This window comes from Hyaena hyaena, unplaced genomic scaffold (genome assembly GCF_003009895.1).
Source record: "Hyaena hyaena isolate Hyena2069 unplaced genomic scaffold, ASM300989v1 scaffold_1148, whole genome shotgun sequence".
Classification (NCBI taxonomy): domain Eukaryota; kingdom Metazoa; phylum Chordata; class Mammalia; order Carnivora; family Hyaenidae; genus Hyaena; species Hyaena hyaena.
In genome coordinates this window covers 123,218-143,297 of record NW_024081782.1, presented here as the reverse complement: position 1 = coordinate 143,297, position 20,080 = coordinate 123,218, and the positions used below count along the sequence as shown (strand labels likewise).

Sequence of the window (20,080 nt, the reverse complement as noted above, 5' to 3'; positions counted from 1 at the left end):
AAGCATTGGAAAAAGCCTCGTAACTCAGTACCTAGACTGTTATGTAATTCCAGTGGATGGGTAAAGAGATTTCTGTTGTTATCTTTGGAACATTTTTATATAAAAAAAATCAGATTACCAGTCAATGTGTTGTTTTGAAGTATTTGATTTGGATTTAGCAGGTGAAAATCCCTTTTAGTTCCTAAACTGTAATAGGCCATGAAGCTGACTTCCCCTGCTGCTTGACTTTGGAAGCCCTAGGTAGTTTGGTTCCCTAGAATTCAGAGTACACATCACTGAAGACTTCCTGGAAATCACTGTAAATCGTGCAACACAGCTCTCAAGACACCGGTGTCAACCATATAGTATTGAATAGTTTGTCTGCAAATGAAGGAAATTAGGTAACTTTTTCTTCTATAAAATGTTGTGAAAGAAAATATAATGAAATATGGACAAAGGACATTTATATAATTAACTAATTTACGTTTATTTATGTTTGTGCTCTTAAATTTAGAATTACAGGAAAAAAATTAAATATTTTCTTTGTGAGCAGGCCTATTTTAAATGTTCTTGTTATGATAGATAGAATAATCAATGTAGTTGCCCAAAACCAAAAAATAAAAATAAAATAGGCAATATGGCAGAAGCTAGACTTACTTGTATGTAACTACAGAGAACTATGTGACCTCTAGATAGGTGTAAAATGCAGTGTTGGCTTCTGCTGGTCCTTTTAGCTGTGGTTGAGGCTCCCTGTAACTTAGGTGTAAGTAACTAATAATTCAGAGAGGGAAATAGAAAGCAGGATTGAGGATGAGAGTAAATTGACTGGGAAGGAAGGCCTAGAGAGCTGTCTGTCCCCTCTTTGTCTCCTTCACTGTTAATACAGAGTGGTTTCCTTATTCACAGTCCCTAGCTGTAGTCGCACAGAAAATGTTAGTTTTCCCTTTGTGCCTGCTTATGCAGCGCTCACGTGAAAAATTTGTATGTCCTGAACAGTGCTAAAGCATATGCTATGAATGCAGTTCTGACCTTCTGTAACTGCTTTGGCTACCATTTTAAATTTAACTCATCAAAAAGCATGAACTAGTTTTCATTCGTTAATCCTAAATAGAATAAGGCTTTTAAAAGAAGTGAATTTGAGTTTTTTACTTCCAGTAATAGAAATGGAATAAGATCTGTTGCCATAAATTGTAGTTAACCAAAAAAAAACCAAAACCAAACCATAAGATGGGCCCGTGAAAATTGATACTGTTTTAACTTAACAGATATCCTGTGTACAGTTTAAAATATTTGTAGAATGTCACTATGAATTTCCTATTGTCTTTTTGTAATTAGTTAACAAAAAATTTCCCTCAGGCATATAGCTACTAACAGTATTAATAGTCTTAAGACTTAATTTAGAAGATCAACCTTTTAAGCAAGTCAAGTGCTTAGGAAACACTAGAATAAATCTGAGGAAAAGCTGGCAGAAATGAGAGATCAGATTTTAATGATCACTGCTGTAATGGAACTTCATTTTTATATTATTCTAGCTCATTGCTACTCCTATATTCTGAGGACCAGTAAGTAGCATTGGCATCAACAGCCATCTTGTTAAAGATGTAGAATTTCAGAGCTACCTTTTCAATGGTCTCACAACCCTAGATCAAATATGTTAGATACTAAATATTGTAATCTTCATGTTTTTAATAGCTTATAAACTTTTATAGTGTCCATGACACTTATTAGATCCTCTAATTCTAAATTTTTAATGATTTTCATTTATTTTTACAATAAAAATATAACATTTTGTATTTTTCTTATTAACTATAAATGGAATCAGAGCTGTAGATGCCTACCATTTTAAATATGAAAGTGGTACCACCATTTTATACAATGCACAACAAATCTGCATTTGTATATTCTTTAAAGAACTCTGCAGGCTTACTCAGTGGAGTGGTTCTTAATTTTTGCTTCAACCAATTTGCACTAGTTGATCTCCTGGAAGTTATGTTAACAGTAAAATTATTTTATAGCACCTGTGATACTATTTCACATAAGGGTTATACATTTGAGAAATTTTATAGCAATTACAAATATTGGATAAATGCTAACTATGATAACAGTTACAATTATTCCTTTTACTCAGCTCTCCAGATTTTAAAGTTGGTGTGACTTTTTAAGGTCATTTTTTCACAAAGGTGCTAATGTAACCATTTGGTCACAGATCTCCTATATCTCTTTATCACAAGAAGGATTCTGCCCAAAATGGGGCCTTGTGTCCCATAGTTCAAAGGATCTGAACAAATATTATAGTTCCATTCCACATTTTAAGCCATTAGAAAGTCTTAAAATTATCCAACCTCTCACTCTTCAAATACACAACTATCTGGGGTAATCTAGTGAAGCTGGGTCCCAGCATTTGCCTTTGGAATCAAGTAGGGAAAACAACAAAATAGACTTTTCAAGGGAGTGCCCCAGAGGACCTAGCACAAGTGGGCACCCTGGGACCCCTTGGACCCTACAATGGAACTTTCTGAGGCAGCTCTGTAGATTTGAAGGGTAGAAATCCTCAGTCCTTGAATGATGACAAAGTTTGTTTTGAAAAAGCAATATTTTGTTGCCCTTTTCAATTATGATGCAACTGCTTAGCAAACAAAATAAAAAGTCAAAGGGAAATATGTTTTTTTAAACCAAAATAGATACAAATGATCCCAGTTTTAAGGGATTTTGCCTATTTTGGAAGACTAAAATTAAAATATTAAAACCTTTACATTTAAATTATAGAGAAAAAATGTACTCTGAGACATAATTTTAAATAGATATTTAAAATAAGGCTGTTTAACATTTGAGTCTATAGGCACAATAAATTTACAGTTAGTTAAAGGGAAGCACATCAAGAAAATCTATATGGTAAATAATGTAACTGAAAAATGTTTTTAAAAAAGCCATTAAAAAGAAGAATAATTTGATGGGTATTTAAATTAAGCATTGTAGATAGAAATTAATGTATAATAGTGTCTTCCCAGTCTTTGGATAAAAAATAAAAACTCTCTAGTACTTTATTTAGCATGAATTTATACTTTTAGATTAGCTGCTTAGTAAAATTATACCCAGTACTTGAGTTATTCACATTTATGTTTAATATGGTTAAATTCTTTATCAGAGAACATAAATATGTTGTCTTCTGTTCTTTGTAACTTGTGCCTATCTAAAAAGACTAGCAGTGAACATTTCGGAAGATGTTTTTGTGTTTTTTTAATAGTGGAGTATAGTTTTTTTTAGAGTACAGTAACTGTCTTGATAGGAAGTTTCTGTTAGTAAACTCAAGATCTTATTTTGCATACCTTTGCTTTCTCTTAGGTGGGGTTTTTGTGTACTTCTTATCTTTTCTTGTAATCTTGTAGTGATACTAATCTTTTCATAGTAAATAACTTGTTTCTAATTGTATTCCTGAGTTTACATTCCTAAAGAATAAACTATGACTTTGCATATTTTTATGTGCTCTCTACATTTTTAAGGTTATGGAAATAAACTGGAGTTTAGTTTTTTGAAGTTTTGTATATTTGTGTAAATGTCCTTATGTAATACTTTATACAGCAGTGTTGCCTCTTGTTTTATTGAAATAAAAACTGAAAAAATATGTTTTCCAGATCATTTTACTCATTAAAAAATCATCATAAATTTTTGCAAAAGTCATGATGTGGAGGAAGAAAGTTAAAGGAGGAAGACTTAGGTGAGTTCAGCCATTGAGAATTTTTGGGAGTAAGCCATAGGACAATGACATCTCATTTCCAGCTTTATGTTTTACACAACCCAAGGATAAGAAGGAGGTTCATTGGTGTCCATCCAAAAGAAAATGAGCTCTCTGGGTCATGTGCCATCAACTCATTATTTATCATCCCAGAAGGACAGGCAAATTTAGATAATAAAACTTTGCCCTTTTATCTTTAATATGACCCTGTATCTCTTGAGTACAGAGGTTTTATGCCCCTGGTTCTGAACATAGGACTTTTTGCACAGTTGGTATTGAGACATTTAAGGAATGAGTGAATTAGGTTAATATTAGTTTTGGGAAAGAATGAAGGATGGAGTCTCCAATATATTATACTACTGTAAAATGTTAGAATTTCATTTATTGGCTCTAGGAAATCTCTGTAGCATTACTTGAATTGCTTTAATGTGTGTGCTTAGAAACAAGACTTTCTTAGAAACTTGAAAAGAAATTCCTGGTGTGTAGTTGATTGTATATTCGGGTAATTCCATTTTATCTAAGGAACTAAGTAATTTGGGAAATGTTTTCTGAACTACTATTAGGAGAGTATTCAGAGAGAAGCACAATAGTGATGTTGTAAGCAGTATATTAGCCCTATGAAATATACACTCTTTTAGTGACTTTAGTAATCCCAATAAATCGTTGACTCACCTCATAGAATCTGACTTTGGTAACGCCGATATAATTATTTTGTAATTATTAGGAAAGGCTTTTACAAACAATTCTAGTTATTTGCTAATTTCCCATGCATTGTTAGTGTGGTAGTAGTAATAGCTAATGTATGTAATTAAAATTTTAATCTCATTTAATCTTCAAGCTAATTCTCTAAAATGAGAAGAATCCCCATTTTACAAAAGAGGAAACTGAAGCTCTCTAAAGGGCAGGTGACTTGCCCAAGGTCACCTAGCTACTGTATGGGAAAGCTAGGGCTTGAACACAGCTCTTATGACTCACTTTCCTTTTATATTACTTGGTAAAAGGAGGTACTAGGTAAATACTACATAGTGGACATATATTTGAAATGCATTCATCCCATCTGTCTTATTGGTGATAGAGTTAATTTTTAACATAAAAATAAAAGTTTTCCAAAAATAAATTGTGATATGTTTTGTAGAACTTTAGATAGGTGTGTTTTGGTGGCAAACCAAGTACTGATTATTCTGATATTAAAAACATGGTAAAATGCAAATTAAGATTTTGTTATTTTTTTTTAATGTGTTAGATAGATAAAGATGAGAGAGCTTGACACTGGTATTGGTATGGGTGTGGGGAAAACCATCTCCCACTAATGTACAGCAGGACTGTAAACTGATACAACTAAGTCGGTGAGCGATTCAGCAGGACCTATCCAATTTTAAAATATACATACCCTCTGACCTAGCAGTTCTACTCTTCTATGTCTATTGCGGTCTTTATATTCTATAGATATTTTGGCACAAATGTGTAAAGGTATTCATTGCAGCATTGCTTATAATAGCAAAAAAAAAAGGGGGGGGGCAACTAAATGACCACTAATAGAGGACTGGATAAATTATGATACGTGCATATAGTGGAATATAATGTAGCTGTTAAAAACAGTGCAGGTCAATATGTGATGATTCAAAAAGATTATATTATCTAATGTTGCCTGAAAAAAATCGTGTCATATAAATATGTATGTATGTATGTATGTATGTATGTGTATGATCCCAATTTCATAAGAAGTGTGTGGAACGTGGGTATTTTAATATGGGTGTTTTGTATGTATGATATGTTTCTATATACATAAATAGCATGTATATAACGTGTATATGTATTATATATGTGTGTATATATACAATAATACATATACACATGTTTACTGGTATGCAGGGAGGAAAGCATTATTTTTCTAAGCATGACCTAAATATAGTATGCAATAGAAAAAAACTAGTGGTTTTTTAAATACAGATTCTGGGGCCTTGTATTAATCCCCCTGAAACAAAATAACTGAAGCATGAAGCATGGCAACCTATATTTCTGACAAGTTCCTCAGTTAATTCTTATACAAACTTAACATTTGGCCTAGTAGCTGATAGCAATGAATTGATTATCTTTGTGTCTATGGTAGTTGTTTGTAGTTAGAAAAAGAAACTTCTTTTTAGGGGCACCTGGGTGGCTCAGTCGGTTAAGTGTCCAATTCTTGATTTTGGCTCAGGTCATGATCTCATGGTTTGTGAGTTCGAACCTTGCCCTGGGCTCCCTGCTGACAGTGCGGAGCCTGCTTGGGTTCTCTCTTTACTTCTCTCCCTGTCCTTCTCCAACTCGTGGATTCTCTCACTCAAAATAAATACTTTAAAAAAAAGACAAACTTCTTTTTAAAAAAATAATTGATAAATTAATTTTTAAATTGAGGTATAATTGACATATAATGTTATACTAGTTTCACATGTACCATAATGATTAAATACTTGTATATATTGCTAGAGGATCATCACAAATCTGGTTAACATCTGCCATCATACATAGTTACATTTTTTTTTCCTCTTGTGATGAGAACTTTTAAAATCTACTCTGTTAGCAACTTTCAAATATGTAGTAGATTATTATTAACTTTTGTCATCATGCTGTACATTACATCCCCGGGCTTATTTATTTTATAACTGGAAGTTTGTACAGTTTGATTCCCTTTATCCACTTTGCCTACGCTCTCTCATCCCTACCTTCTGACTTTATTTCACTTAGCATAAGGTCCTCAGGGCCTATCCATGTCATTGCAAATGGTAAGATACTCTTTTTTATGGCTGAATAATATTCGATTGTGTATATATACAGTTGGCCCTTGAATAACACAGATTTGAACTGCATGGGTCTACTATATGCATATTTTTTCAATACAGTACTGTAAATGTATTTTTTCTTTCTTATGATTTTCTTAACATTTTCTTTTTTCTAGCTTGCTTTATTTTAAGAATACAGTACATAATACATATAACATACAAAATATGTATTAATTGCCTGTTTATCTTATTGGTAAGATTTGGGGTAAACAGTAGATTATTATTAAATCTGAGGGGGTTGAAAGTGATATGTGGATTTTCAACTGTATAGGGAAGGTCAGCACTCCTCACCTTTGCATGGTTCAAGAGTCAGCTGTATACATTTTCTTCATCCATTCATCCATCAGTGCACTCTTAGGTTGTTTGAGAAAGGACAAACTTCTTGAAGAGATCTTGTTAATAAAGCAAAACTAAGTATGAAAACTTACTTCAGTGAGAGAGTGCACTGCCTTGGTGTGCATAGCTGTACTTCAGAACCAGGAAATTAGGTAATAGATAAAGCTTTGGGATCTGTGCTCAAATCGTTTCAGGGATGTCTGTCAAGAGAGGAAAATGATTGGATTTGACAAAGTTAATGAAATGGTTTAGGATTGGTGGACACATCAAGGAAGAGCCTTGAAAAGTCTTGATAAACTGTTGCTTGATATGCCAACTGTTTGTCTAGTTAAGCAAATTGTCTCCATCCTATAGGAATTTCCTTATACAAACAAAAAATTAAGGACTGTTTCCATTTGTTTTTTTGTTTGCCTAGTTTACAGTCCTATCTTTCCTAAGCAAAGATTTCCTGGAATAAATAACTAAGTCCTGTTGACAAAGGTGGACTAAGGTCTTATCTGAGTCATATTGACACTGATGGTTTCGGATCTGTTAATCTCTCCGTATTCAAAGATTGTAAGTCAATATTTTAAATACGGCATATTCATAATGTCCCTTAGTGATTTCTTATGGTTCTACTGAAGATCTCAAAGATTTGTTCTGAAGTTTCTTCACTCCTATATCGCACTTGGGTCATACTTGGTAAGTGCTCCAACATAATTGTCATCACAAGAATTATCTTTTCACACTCTCCTCCATACTACGCCACTGCCCTTTGTATTAGTTTAGTATAAGCTTACTATATGATAGTAAATGAAGATTTGTTTTACTAGATAGTATGTAAGTCCAATCCGGTAAATAGGTGGCAAATAGGAGATCTGTGTTGCTCTTCTTCCATTCAAGAGAAGTATGTGAAACTCCTTTGTTTCAGACATCCACACAGAGATAAAGGTGAAAGTTGTAAAACCTGACTGCTTTGTTGCTTTTTAAAAAATGTTTTAATGTTTTTATTTATTTCTGAGTGAGAGAGAGAGACAACATGAGCAGGAGAGGGTCAGGGAGGGTCAGAGAGAGAGATACAGAATCCGAAGTAGGCTCCAGGCTCTGAGCTAGTGTCAGCACAGAGCTTGAGGCGGGGCTCGAACCCACAAACTGTGAGATCATGACCTGAGCTGAAGTTGGGCGCTTAACCACTGAGCCACCCAGGCGCCCCTACTTTGGTTTTTTAAAGTGTATCTGCATAAAAGTTCTTTCAGAAGCAAATTATGATACATTACACCATGGGTTTTTTACTTAAAGTGATGAATAGCATGAAGATTTTTCTGGTTTAGCATTTGAAATTTATCTTTTTCTTCTATCAGATTCTTTACTGTGTATCTATGGTACATATGAGTGATGTCTATACTTTTCAGAAAATAAAGTAGGAAAGATCTAACATCAACACTATGAATCCTCACTTGTTTCACTATGAATCCTCACTTGTTTCACTTGCTTCCTTTTATAGAAGCTACAAATATGTCCAACTTTGTATCCCAGGTCCACTACTGCCTCATGAAGGCATGTAATACATTTACCTTAAAACTTTTACTCTTTGCATTTAGCTGAGATGCTTCTACATCTATCTTGTCCCCACATTATAATTTTTACTAACATTTTCTTCTCCAAATCTCTTAAAATATAATCCTAAGGAACAACATGTCACCACTTCCTCTTCTGTTCCAAGTCTACTCTAGTGTAGAATCTTGTTTCAATATCCATTTACATCCATCAAGTTGAATTTAATGAGGCAGGATGCTCTTTATAGATGTTCACTTATAGTGCAAGAGAACACTAGGTCACTGAGGAGGAAAAATTGAACCTGATTATACAAGTGGTACTGCACAGTATGCTAGTACTAGCTAGAAGTAGACAGTGGTACTTCAGTGTTAGTCAGTGATGGTGTGGAGGACAGTAAGGAAAGGAACTCCTTACAGTGAGAATAAATCTGCACAGTATTTCTTGTCTGCTTTGCACAGAAGGTGAGATTTCTAGGTCTACACCATTTTATGACTCATGGTTAACCAGGTGGTGAAGTCCATGGTAGTAAGCTTGGAAGATGAGTGATAAAATTAGGGAGTTAAATGTATGGTTGGACTTCTCAAAATGGGCTCAGATGGTAAGAATAATTATTTCCCACATAAATACTAACCAAAGGCCCTATTGGGAAGGAGATGCTTCATAAGCAGATGGTCAAGTTGATTCTAAAGATGTTGACAGGTTTTGTTTTTGTTTTTGTTGTTTTGTTTCAATATTCCAGTCCTTGTTCAACCAGCTTGTGGACAAAGTAGCTATCCTGGAAAGATTTGGGGCTGTACATGGACTTTAACCATATGGCCCTCCTTTCATCAAGGCTACCCTGATTGCTGCGCTGCTGAAAGCCTAATCTGCAAGCAGGAGGGACCAACCCTTAGATATCATGCCCTAGGATGACCAGATAGTTGGCTAGTGTCAGGTTGATTTTATTAAATTTCTTTTCTTATGGAGAGGTCACTACTTTTCCTCGTAAAATGGGCAATGTAGATCTGGATTTAGATTTGCCTTCCCTGTATGCTGTGTGTCTGTGTGCAACACAGACATCCCTATTCACTGTGATGATTTTCCTCAAAATGTTGCATCTAAGGAGCTTATTTTATAATGTAAGAAATAAGGTAGAGGGAGAATTCCAATTCCAGGAATGGCAAACCATGTAGTTAACATCAAAATTTCCATAGACAACTAGATAATCTGGAAAATATCTTTTTAAAATATAAAAATCTAGAAAGGCAAGCTATCATTAGGGCCACTTCTTATGTGGAGATATTGGCTGACTCTAGAGGAAGCACTTAAGGGGATAAATAGTGTTTTTACTACCTCTAGGAGGCTAGGAAGACAAAAATTGGATAGTGCCTACCAAGTTATGAGAGAGAGCTTAGAAAACTCCCATGCATGGGTTCTAGACCCCGTAAGGCTCCACCAGAGAAGTAAAAGTGAATTGAAGATACATTAACCAGCCCTTACACACATACAAAGGGAATTCAGTGAAACCTCAAATCATCACAGTTCCCAAAATTGGATTAAAGTAATTCCCTATGTACCCAGTAACAAACAAATGAATACTCCATGGTGGGAGAAAACAAACAAGCCATCATCTTAAGCCTCAAGTTCTATAAGTTTTCAAATTAAATATCCAGCAGAGAAAAAAAATTACCAGACACTTGTATAGCACAGCAACATTCAATGATAAAAACTAATGATATGAAATAAAATTAAAACCAGTGTTTGAAGCCATCAAAGAACTTTTAGGCCAACAAGACTCTAAGAACCAAAATCCCAGAGAGAAGGTATGCAGAAAAGAATTAACACACCAGGCCTAAAACACTATCCTTAGAAAGCCCTACTTGCAAGGTTTGACTTTGGCTAACATTTGGGAACTTGGATTATGGGAATGTTCCTGCCATTCCTTAACTGATAAGATAGCTTACTATGTGTAAACTATTTACACAAACAACATGGCTTATGCTGAAAACCTATTTTCCTTCTGGGAGACTGTAATTATGATATGTGCTAGGCAGAAGGTACCTATGACCAACTTCCAATACAAACCCTGGACAATAAATCTAATGAGTATTCACGGCAGACAACATTTCACATATGCTATCACAATTCCACATCCTATGTGATTCCACAGGGAAAGGATTCTTAGAAGCTTATGCCTGGTTTCCTCTGGATTGCACCCTATGTAGTTTTCCCCTTTGCTGGTTTTGCTTTGTTTGGCTTTGCTATAATACACCATGTCCGTGAGTCGGACCATATGCTGAGCTCTGTGAATCCTTCTGAATCACTGAACCTGTGGGTTGTCTTGGGGATTTACAACACAGTAATCAGAGGAGTGAGCAAACATTCTGCAGCTACTTTTTCCTTTATAGGATTGCCAGTTTTTAATACAAATCTGGGTAGAAGGAAGAAAGTTACTGCCAAGAATCAGAGAAGCAAACAACTATGGCAACCCACAAGAATGGAGAGACAAAAAGTTTAGGGTCACTGAGCCAACCAGCTCTTGGAAGTACTAAGATCCACATAAAGCAGGAAGGTTCACAGAAGCGCATCTCACACTCTGCTGATTCCACCCCCACCCCCACCCCTTGAATATTTGCTGAATGCTTGGATTGGTCAGAGCAGAAGAATTTTTTAGAAAACAAACAAAAAGGCAGAAACCTGAAAGCCAAAATAGGTTTTTTTAAATATATATTGCATCATGGTATTGAAGAAGCAAAAATTGCATTCCAGAACCCATCAAGAGAGACCCTAGTACATACCCCAGAATCTGAGAATCTCACACAAAAACTGAATTACACTTAAGGAACAGGAAAGAATACAAGTAAATTAAACCTTATAAAATTGCAACCTAGTTTCACATCCACTGAATCATAGATTGGATTAATGTGATCTGCCTACACTATCTTCCTCCTGGGAATAGAGTTTTCCCTCTCTGTAGAAAGGTAACTGTACAGAGACTGTACAGTATATCATATATAATACCTAATATTAAGTAAAAACTTAGAACACCAAAGAGCAGAGCCATGAAGAAAAACAAGCAATAGAATCAGATCCACAGATGATCTAGTTATTAGTGTTATCAGAGGTAGACTTAGAAATAGCTTTGATTAGTAGGTCAAGATGTAGAATTTCATGAGAACCAGAATGTTTTTTAAAAAGTTGATTTGAAATTCTACAATTGAAAAATGTGAAGCCTAAAATTAAGAACTCAATATACATGTTTAAATAGGTTGGAGAATGGATTAAACAACCCATTCTAAACAACAGAGATTGTTAAACTGGATTAAAAAAATAATAAAACTATATGATGACTACAGAAGATATGCTTTAGATTCAAAAGCACAAATATTTCAAAATAAAATGATCCAAAAAAGATATATCATGCAAATAGCAACCATAAGAAAGCCAGAATGGTTAAGCTAATATCAAATCATTAGATGTTAAAACAACAAAATTTACACGAGATAAAGAAGGCATTTTAAAATGATAAAAGTGTCAATCCACCTCGAAGTTGTAACAATTATAAACATATGTACTAAAAACAAACCCCCAAAGAGAATAGGAGGGGGTGGAGATGTGGTCAGGAGCTAAATAGCCAAAACTGAGAGGGGAGAGAAACAGACCCTCACATCCGGGAGCACATGTGGGGAAGATAACATTTGGCTCTGAAAACCAGAGGGGCTGAATTTTATGAGTTTTTACTGGGACTTAAGGCCTGGAACTTTTAAGAGTGGCTGGAGGGTGATAGGAAAGTCCCTGCTCTTAAAGAGATTGCATGACAAACAGCCTGCAGAAAAAGACCATAAAAGCAGCAGTTTGAAAACATGCCTGGGGCATAGAGGAGGGAGTTAGTTACTCATCTCAGAGTGTGTCCAGAGGGACAGAGATCTCTAGGAGAGTCCTTCAGGAATAAAAGAGTTGGAGGCACCATTTCCCACCTTCAGGAATAAAAGAGGTGGTTTCCCACCTGTGGGAACCAGTGCAGTGCAGGCATTCATTACCTAATTTGCTGACACCGTGTCCTGCTCCTCCTTCAGGGCCTCAGTCACAGCACTGTGGGTCCTCTCCCCTAGAAGATGAGCACAAATCTTGACAACACTGCCTCCCCTGAGTGGGTAATTTGCGGGGTCTTGGTCCTGGTGGTGGCCGCCAGTCCCCTCCCATGGAAGACCAGCCCTCATCTTATCAAAACTGAGCACCCTGCCTGCATGTGCCTTGGCAGATCAGTCCCAGCTGGCTCCAATCTAGACAGAGGCTGAATGTCTCCTGTGGAAGAGGACCGGCATGCACCTTGTTAAAAGTGTGCCCTGCCCACTACTTTCAAGAGCAGGAGATGTAGCTGGCTCTCCTAACACACAGAAAAAGATACAGAGAGTTAGACAAAAAAATAGAGAGTTAGACAAGAAGATACAGAGAGAGGAGACAGAGAAATATTTCCCAAATGAAGGATAGAATATTCTTTCAAACCACATCAGATCTACATATTGGATAGAGAATTTAAAGTAATAATCATAAAGATGCTCACTGGACTTGAGAAAAGAGTGGAGAACATCAGTGAGACCCTTAACAAAGAGATAAAAACCAATCAGAGATGAAGGACACAATAATTGAAATGAAAAATACACTAGATGGAATGAATGGTAGACTAGAGGAAGCAGAAGAATGAATCAGTGATCTGGAGGACAGAGCAATGGAAAATAATCAAGTTGTGCAGATGAGAGAAAAAAAATTATGCAAAATGAGAATAGACTTAGGGGACTCAGTTACTTCACCAAGCAAAATAACATTCATATTATAGGGATCCTAGAAAAAGAAGAGAAGGAAAAGGGGACAGAAAATTTATTTGAAAAAATACCCGAAAACTTCTCAAATCTGGGGAAGGAATTAGTAATTCAGACCTAGGAGGCACAGAGATCCCCTAACAAAATCAACCCAAGGGGGGTCCACACCAACACACATAATTTTAATGGCTAAAAGTAGTAATTAAGAGAGATTTTTAAAAGCATCAAGAGAAAAGTAGGCTGTTACATACAAGGGAAATCCCAGAAGGCTATCAATGGATTTTTCAGCACAAACTTTGCAGGCCAGAAGGTAATGGATGATGCATTCCAAGTGCTAAAAGGAATAAAAAATCCTCAGCCAAGAATACTCTATTCAGCAAGGCTATCATAAAAATAAAGGCTATCATAAAGATAAAGAGTTTCCTAAAGAAACAAAATTTAAAGGAGTTCATGACCACTAAATCAGCCCTACAAGAAATGTTAAAGAGGACTCTGAATGGAAAGGAAAGACCATAAGTAAAAGTATGAAAGGTAGGAAGCAGAATCAGTTAAGGGACTCACAAAATAAAAGGATATGAAGCATGACACCATGTACCTAAAACGTGGGGAAGAGAGGAGTCAAGAATGGGTTCTAAATTAGGTGGCTAGCAACTTAATATAGACTGCTATATTCAGAAGATGCCATATACAAATCTAACGGTAACCACAAAAACCAGTAACAGGTATGCAAAACATAAAGAGAAAGGAATCCAAGTATATCACTAAAGAAAGCCAATTTACAGTGAGAGAAGAGAACAAGGGTAGAAAGGAACAGAGAAGACCCACAGAAACAAAACACAAAAATGTCAGTAAATACATATCAATAATTGCTTTCAATGTAAATGGACTAAATTCTCCAATCAAAAGACATAGGGTGATGAAATGGATTTAAAAAAAGACCCATTTATATGCTGCTTACAAGAGACTCATTTCAGACCTAAAGACACATGCAGATTGAAAGTAAGGAGATAAAAAACATTTGTCAAGCAAATGGATGTGAAAAGTAAGCCAGAGTAGCAATACTTTTTTTTAAAATAGTTTATTGTCAAGTGGGTTTCCATACAACACCCAGTGCTCATCCCAACAAGTGCCCTCCTCCATGCCCATCACCTCCCTTCCCCTCTCTCCCACCCCCATCAGCCTTCAGGTTTGTTCTCAGCATTCAAGACTGTCTCATGGTTTGCCTCCCTCCCTCTCCCCAACTATTTTTCTTCTTCTTCTCCCCCATGGTCCTCTGTTAAGTTCCTCCTAATCCACTTGTATGTGCAAACATATGGTATCTGTCCTTCTCTGCCTGACTTATTTTGCTCAGCATAACACCCTCAAGTTCCACCCATGTTGTAGCAACATGGATGTAGCAATACTTTTAAACAAAGACTGTAGCAAGACACAAAGAAGGATTATATATAATATTATTATAACAAAGGGGACAAACCAACAAGAAAATATAACAATTTTAAATATTTATGCCCCAACATGAAAGTATCCAAATACATAAAACAGTTAATAACAAACATAATTCAATAGTAATGCAATAATAGTAGGGGACTTTAACACCCCACTTAACACTAATGGGCAAATAATCTAAACAGAAAATCAACAAGGAAACAGTGACTTTGAATGACACACTAGACCAGATGGATTCAGCAAATATATTCAGAACATTCCATCCTAAAACAGAAGAATAAACATTACTTTCAAGTGCACATTCCCCAGAATGGATCGCATATAAGGCCATAAAAAAAATCTCGACAAATTCAGAAAGATTGAAATCATACTATGCATCTTTTTTGACCACAATGCTATGAACTTGAAATCTACAAGAAAAAAAACCTAGAAAGAACACAAACACATGGAAGTTAAATAACATGCTACTAAATAAATGGGCCAACCAAGAAATCAAAGAAGAAATAGAAAAGTATACGGAGACAAATGAAAATGAAAACATACATGTCCAAAATCTTTGGGAGGCAGCAAAAGTGGTTCTAACAGGGAAGTTTATAGCAATACAGGCTTACCTCAAGAAACAAGAAAATTCTCAAAAAACCTAACCTGACACCTAAAGGAGCTGGAAAAAGAACAAACAAACCCCAAAACCTGCAGAAGGAAGGAAATAAAGATTAGAACAGAAATAAGTGATATAGAAACTAAAAGACATTAGAACAGATCAATGAAACCAGGGGCTGATTCTTTGAAAACCTCAACAAAATTGACAAACCTCTAGCTAGACTCATTAAAAAAGAGAGGGAGAGAAAGAGAAAGGGGGGAGGGAACTCAAACAAAATCAAACAAAAGAGGAGAAATAACAATGAACACCACAGAAATACAAAGGGTTATAAGAGAATATTATAAAAAATGATATGCCAACAAATTGGACAACCTGGAAGTAATGCATAATTTCCTAGATAAAATTCATATAACCTACCAAAACTGAAGCAGGGAAAAATAGAAAATTTGAATAGACTGATTACCAGCAATGAGATTGAATCAATAATCAAAATAATCAAAATAATCAAAAACTCCCAACAAACTGGGGTGCCTGAGTGGCTGCAGTGGTTAAGAGAATGACTTTAGCTCAGGTCATGATCTCATGGTTCTTGATTTCAAGCCACACTCGGCTGGCAGCACAGAGCCTGCTTTGGATCCTCTTTCCCCCTTTTTCTCTGTCTGTTTCCCACTTGTTCTCTCTCACTCTCTCTCTCAAAAGAAAATAAAGTTAAAAAAAAAAAACCCAAACTCCCAACAGACAAAAGTACTGGACTAGATGGCTTCACAGGGGAATTCTACCTAATATTTAAAGAAGAGTTAATACCTATTCTTTTTTTTTTTTTAATGTTTTATTTATTTCTAGGAGAGAGAGACAGCATGAGCAGGGGAGGGTCAGAGAGAGAGGGAGTCACAGACTGAAACAGGCTCCAGGCTCTGAGCTGGCAGTCAGCACAGAGCCCGATGCAGGGCTCGAACCCACAAACCGCAAGATCATGACCTAAGCGAAAGTCAGAAAGTTGGACGCTTAACTGACTAAGCCACCCAGGCGCCCCGAGTTAATACCTATTCTTAAAATTTTCCAAAAAAATAGTAGGAAAACTTCCAAATTCATTTTATGAGGCCAGCATTACATTGAGGCCAATATTGCACTGATACCAAAACCAGATAAAACATCACAAAAATAGGAGAACTACAGGGCATCTGATGAACATAGATGCAAAAATCCTCAACAAAACATTAGCTAACTGAATCCAACAATACATTTAAAAAATTACTCATCATGATCAAATAGGATTGCAAGTGGGTTGCAAGTGTGGTTCAATATCTATAAATCAATGTGATACATCACATCTATAAGAAAAGGGTAAAAATCATATGATCACTTGGATAGATGCATAAAAAGCATTTGACAAAGTACAACATCCATTAATGATAAAACCCTCAACAAAGTAGGTTTACAGAAAACATATTTCAACATAATAAAGGCCTTATATGGAAAACCCACTGCAAACTGTAGGGTCATGTCAGGGTCACTAATTGAGGGTTTGACTTATCATGTTGGGGCACCAATTGTGGGTTCAGCTTTCGGCTCTGTCCAACAAAGTCGAGGACAGCAGAAAGGATTACTCAAGACTCCATGCAAGTCAAGAGAGGTGAGAGGGAGGCTAAGGGAAGTCTCCCTGAGCTGCTGTCTTGAGCTATCATATTTATTAGGCATACATTATAGGGAAAACATTATGCAATATGTCAGTGGGCTATGTTCCAGTAAGAACTAAGAGTGCAAAAAACAAGGTGTTTCCATGAGTACAAAAGAGCAGATGCCAAAAGCAGGGTGAACAAGATAAGATGTTCCATAGATAGCATGGTCTAAAGAATTTGTGAGCACTGTCAGGACTCAACACCTAAATACACATTAACTAGATACTGGTCAGCTGTTTTCAGCAGGGCCAGAAAGCAGTGTAATGTGTTCCCTATAATCTCCTTAACCAGAAGATAGCTATTAGACTTCCCACAGCAAACATCGTAGGAAATGGGGGGAAACTGAGAGCTTTTCCCCTGAGGTCAGGAACTAGGGAAGGAAGTCCATTCTCACCACTTTTATTCAACATAGTACTGGAAGTTCTAGCTACAGCAATCAAAAAGCAAAAAGAAATAAAAAGCATCCAAAGTGTAAGGAAGAAGTACAATTTCACTATTTGCAGATGGCATGATTCTATATACATGGAAAACTCTGAAGACTCTCCCGAAAAACTACTACAACTGACAAAGGAATTCAGCAAGGTCACAGGATACAGAATCAATGTACAGAACTCTGTTGCATTTCTATACATTAATAATGAAGCAGCTGAAAGGGAAATGAAAAAAACAGTCCCATTTACAATTGCACCAAAAATAGTAAAATATCTAGGAAAAAACCTAACCAAGGAGGTAAAAGACCTGCACTCTGAAAACTATAAAACACTGATGAAAGAAATTGAAGACAACACAAAGAAATGTAAAGATACTCCATGCTCATAGATTGGAAGGACAAATATTGTTAAAATGTCAATGCTGCCCCAAGCAATCTACAGATTTAATACAATCCCTGTCAAAACACCAATAGCATTTTTCACAGAACTAGAACAAATAATCCTAAAATTTGTATGGAGCCACAAAAGACCCTGAATAGTCAGAGTGACCTTGAAAAAGTAAAGATGGAAGTACACTGCCAGATTTCAAGTTATATTACAAAGCAATAGTAATCAAAACAGTATGGTATTGACATCAAATAGACGTATAGATCAATGGAACTGAATAAAAAGCCCAGAAACAAATCCATAATTATATGGTCAATTAATCTTGGGCAAAGAAGGCAAGAATATGTGTATACAAGATTACATCCCTTCATTTATCCTACTTGGAGTTTATTGAGCTTTTGGATATGTAGATTAATGTTTTTTCAACATGTTTACTACATTTTTAGCCATTATTTCTTCAATTTTGTTCTCCTTTTACTTATTTCTCTCCTAGCATTCTCATTACTTGAAAGTGTACTTAAAGGTGTCTCATATGTTTCTGAGACCCTTTTCATTTTTTTCATTCTATTTTTCTCTCTGTTCTTCTGCTTGTACAATCTCTATGAATCTACCTTTAGGTGTACTGTTTCTTTGTTTTGCTAATTTAAATCTATCATTGAATTTCTCTAATGACTCTTTTTTTTAAAAAATTTTATTTATTTTGAGATAAAGAGAGAGTGCATGTGTTCATGTGTGCTGGGGAGGAGCAAAGAGAAAGGGAGAGAGAGAATCCCAAGCAGGCACCACACTGCAAGTGCAGAGCCTGACTCAGGGCTCAGTTTTACAAACCATGAGATCATGGCCTGAGTTGAAATGAAGAGTCCAAACACTTAAATGACTGAGCCACCCAGGTGCCCCTCTAATGACTCTTCATTTTAGTTATTCTACTTTTTAATTCCAAAATTTCCATTTGATTTTTTCATAATTTATATCTCCTTATTGATATTCTGTATTTGATGGGATATTGTCATCATAAATTCTTTTACTTCTTTATGCATTATTTCCTTGAGTCCTTTGAATATGTTTATAAGAGGTACTTTGAAGTCTTTGTCTGTTAATCTGACATCTCTTCCCTCTTGCTCAGTTTCTTTTGTTCCTGTGTGTGGTCTGTACTTTCCTGTTTCTTTGCATGTCCCAATATGTTTTTTGAAAACTGGACATTTTGGGTAATATTTTGTGGTTATGGATTCTGATTTCCCTCCTGTCCCTCTGGGGCCTATTTATGTTGTTATTTGGTTTTGGTGGTGGTGGTAGAGATGAGAATGTGTATGAGAATTGGCTAGATTATTTTAGTAAGGTCTGTTTTCCTTCACTGTGTGGTATTAGTCTTTGGAGGCCACTTCCTTGGACATGAACACAGTCCCTCTGGAAGTCAGTGGGGCTGAAGCCTCTGCTATTAATCACATTCTTAGACTATCCAGTGTGGTCCAAGACACCCAGGTAGACAAAGACACTCTTATTAGGCAGAGCATTTCAAGAGATTAGAGATCACCTCCCAGGAGCTCAGGGCAGAGTCTCTGGGCAAGGTCAATTCTTTACTACACAAAGTCTGAAGATTTCCATGTTGGTGGGAATGCACTGTATTTAGTAGGTGTAAAGGTGGCTAGTGGCAGGTTAAGAATTACTGGTGGGATGACAAATGGAGAAGGGATAAATGCCATTAACACATGACATAGACGAAAGACATGTGTGGAATTAATCAGCTTTTTTTTTTTTTTTAATCATTACTTCCCTCAACATAGTGCCAGGAAGACCACAATAAGCAAACGAAGAGCCAGGTTGTATCTGTGTGCTAGAGCATCGGCGCATGTGTTTTACAATAGTGCCGTGACAGAATATCTAACCAAGGAAAAGCTGCTTAAATTGAGCATAAAGGGAATTTATAGCAAAAAATTACAGCAATGGGTCACCTGGGTGGCTGAATCTAAGTGTCTGATTTCAGCTCAGGTCATGATCTTGTGGTTTGTGAGTTCGAGCCCCACATTGAGCTCTCTGCTATCAGCACAGCCCACTTTGGATTCTCTATTCCCCTTTCTCTACCCCTCCTCACTGGTTCTCTCTCTTTCTCCCTCTCTCTCTCTTTCAAAATAAATAAATAAGGTTAAAAGGGCACCTGGGTGGCTCAGTTGGTTAAGTGTCCGACTTCAGCTCAGGTCATGATCTCACGGTTTATGGGTTCGAACCCTGTGTCAGGCTCTGTGCTGACAGCTCAGGACCTGGAGCCTGCTTTGGATTCTGTGTCTCCCTCTCTCCCTGCCCTTCCCCTACTCTCTCTCTCTCTCTCTCTTTCTCAGA

The 20,080-nt window shown here is 36.2% G+C and overlaps 1 protein-coding gene across 11 annotated transcripts in view; it reads left to right on the top strand.

Moving 5' to 3' along the window:
* The window catches only part of FAM126A (family with sequence similarity 126 member A), a 120,369-nt gene that overhangs the window by 87,143 nt on the left and 13,146 nt on the right, over positions 1–20,080 (top strand). For 3 of the 11 annotated variants that reach the window (XR_005526515.1, XR_005526514.1, XR_005526516.1), the window contains exons 12-14: positions 235–380; positions 3,612–3,694; positions 7,283–7,422. Coding sequence is in view for 1 of the 11 variants with exons in the window: in XM_039222515.1 (XP_039078446.1) it covers positions 235–257 (23 nt within the window). In the remaining 10 variants the exon portion in view is untranslated. Of the gene's footprint in view, positions 1–178; positions 1,189–3,611; positions 3,695–7,282; positions 7,423–20,080 lie in introns of those variants that run through there. The other 8 variants (XR_005526513.1, XR_005526517.1, XR_005526518.1 and 5 more) reach the window with 4 other exon arrangements.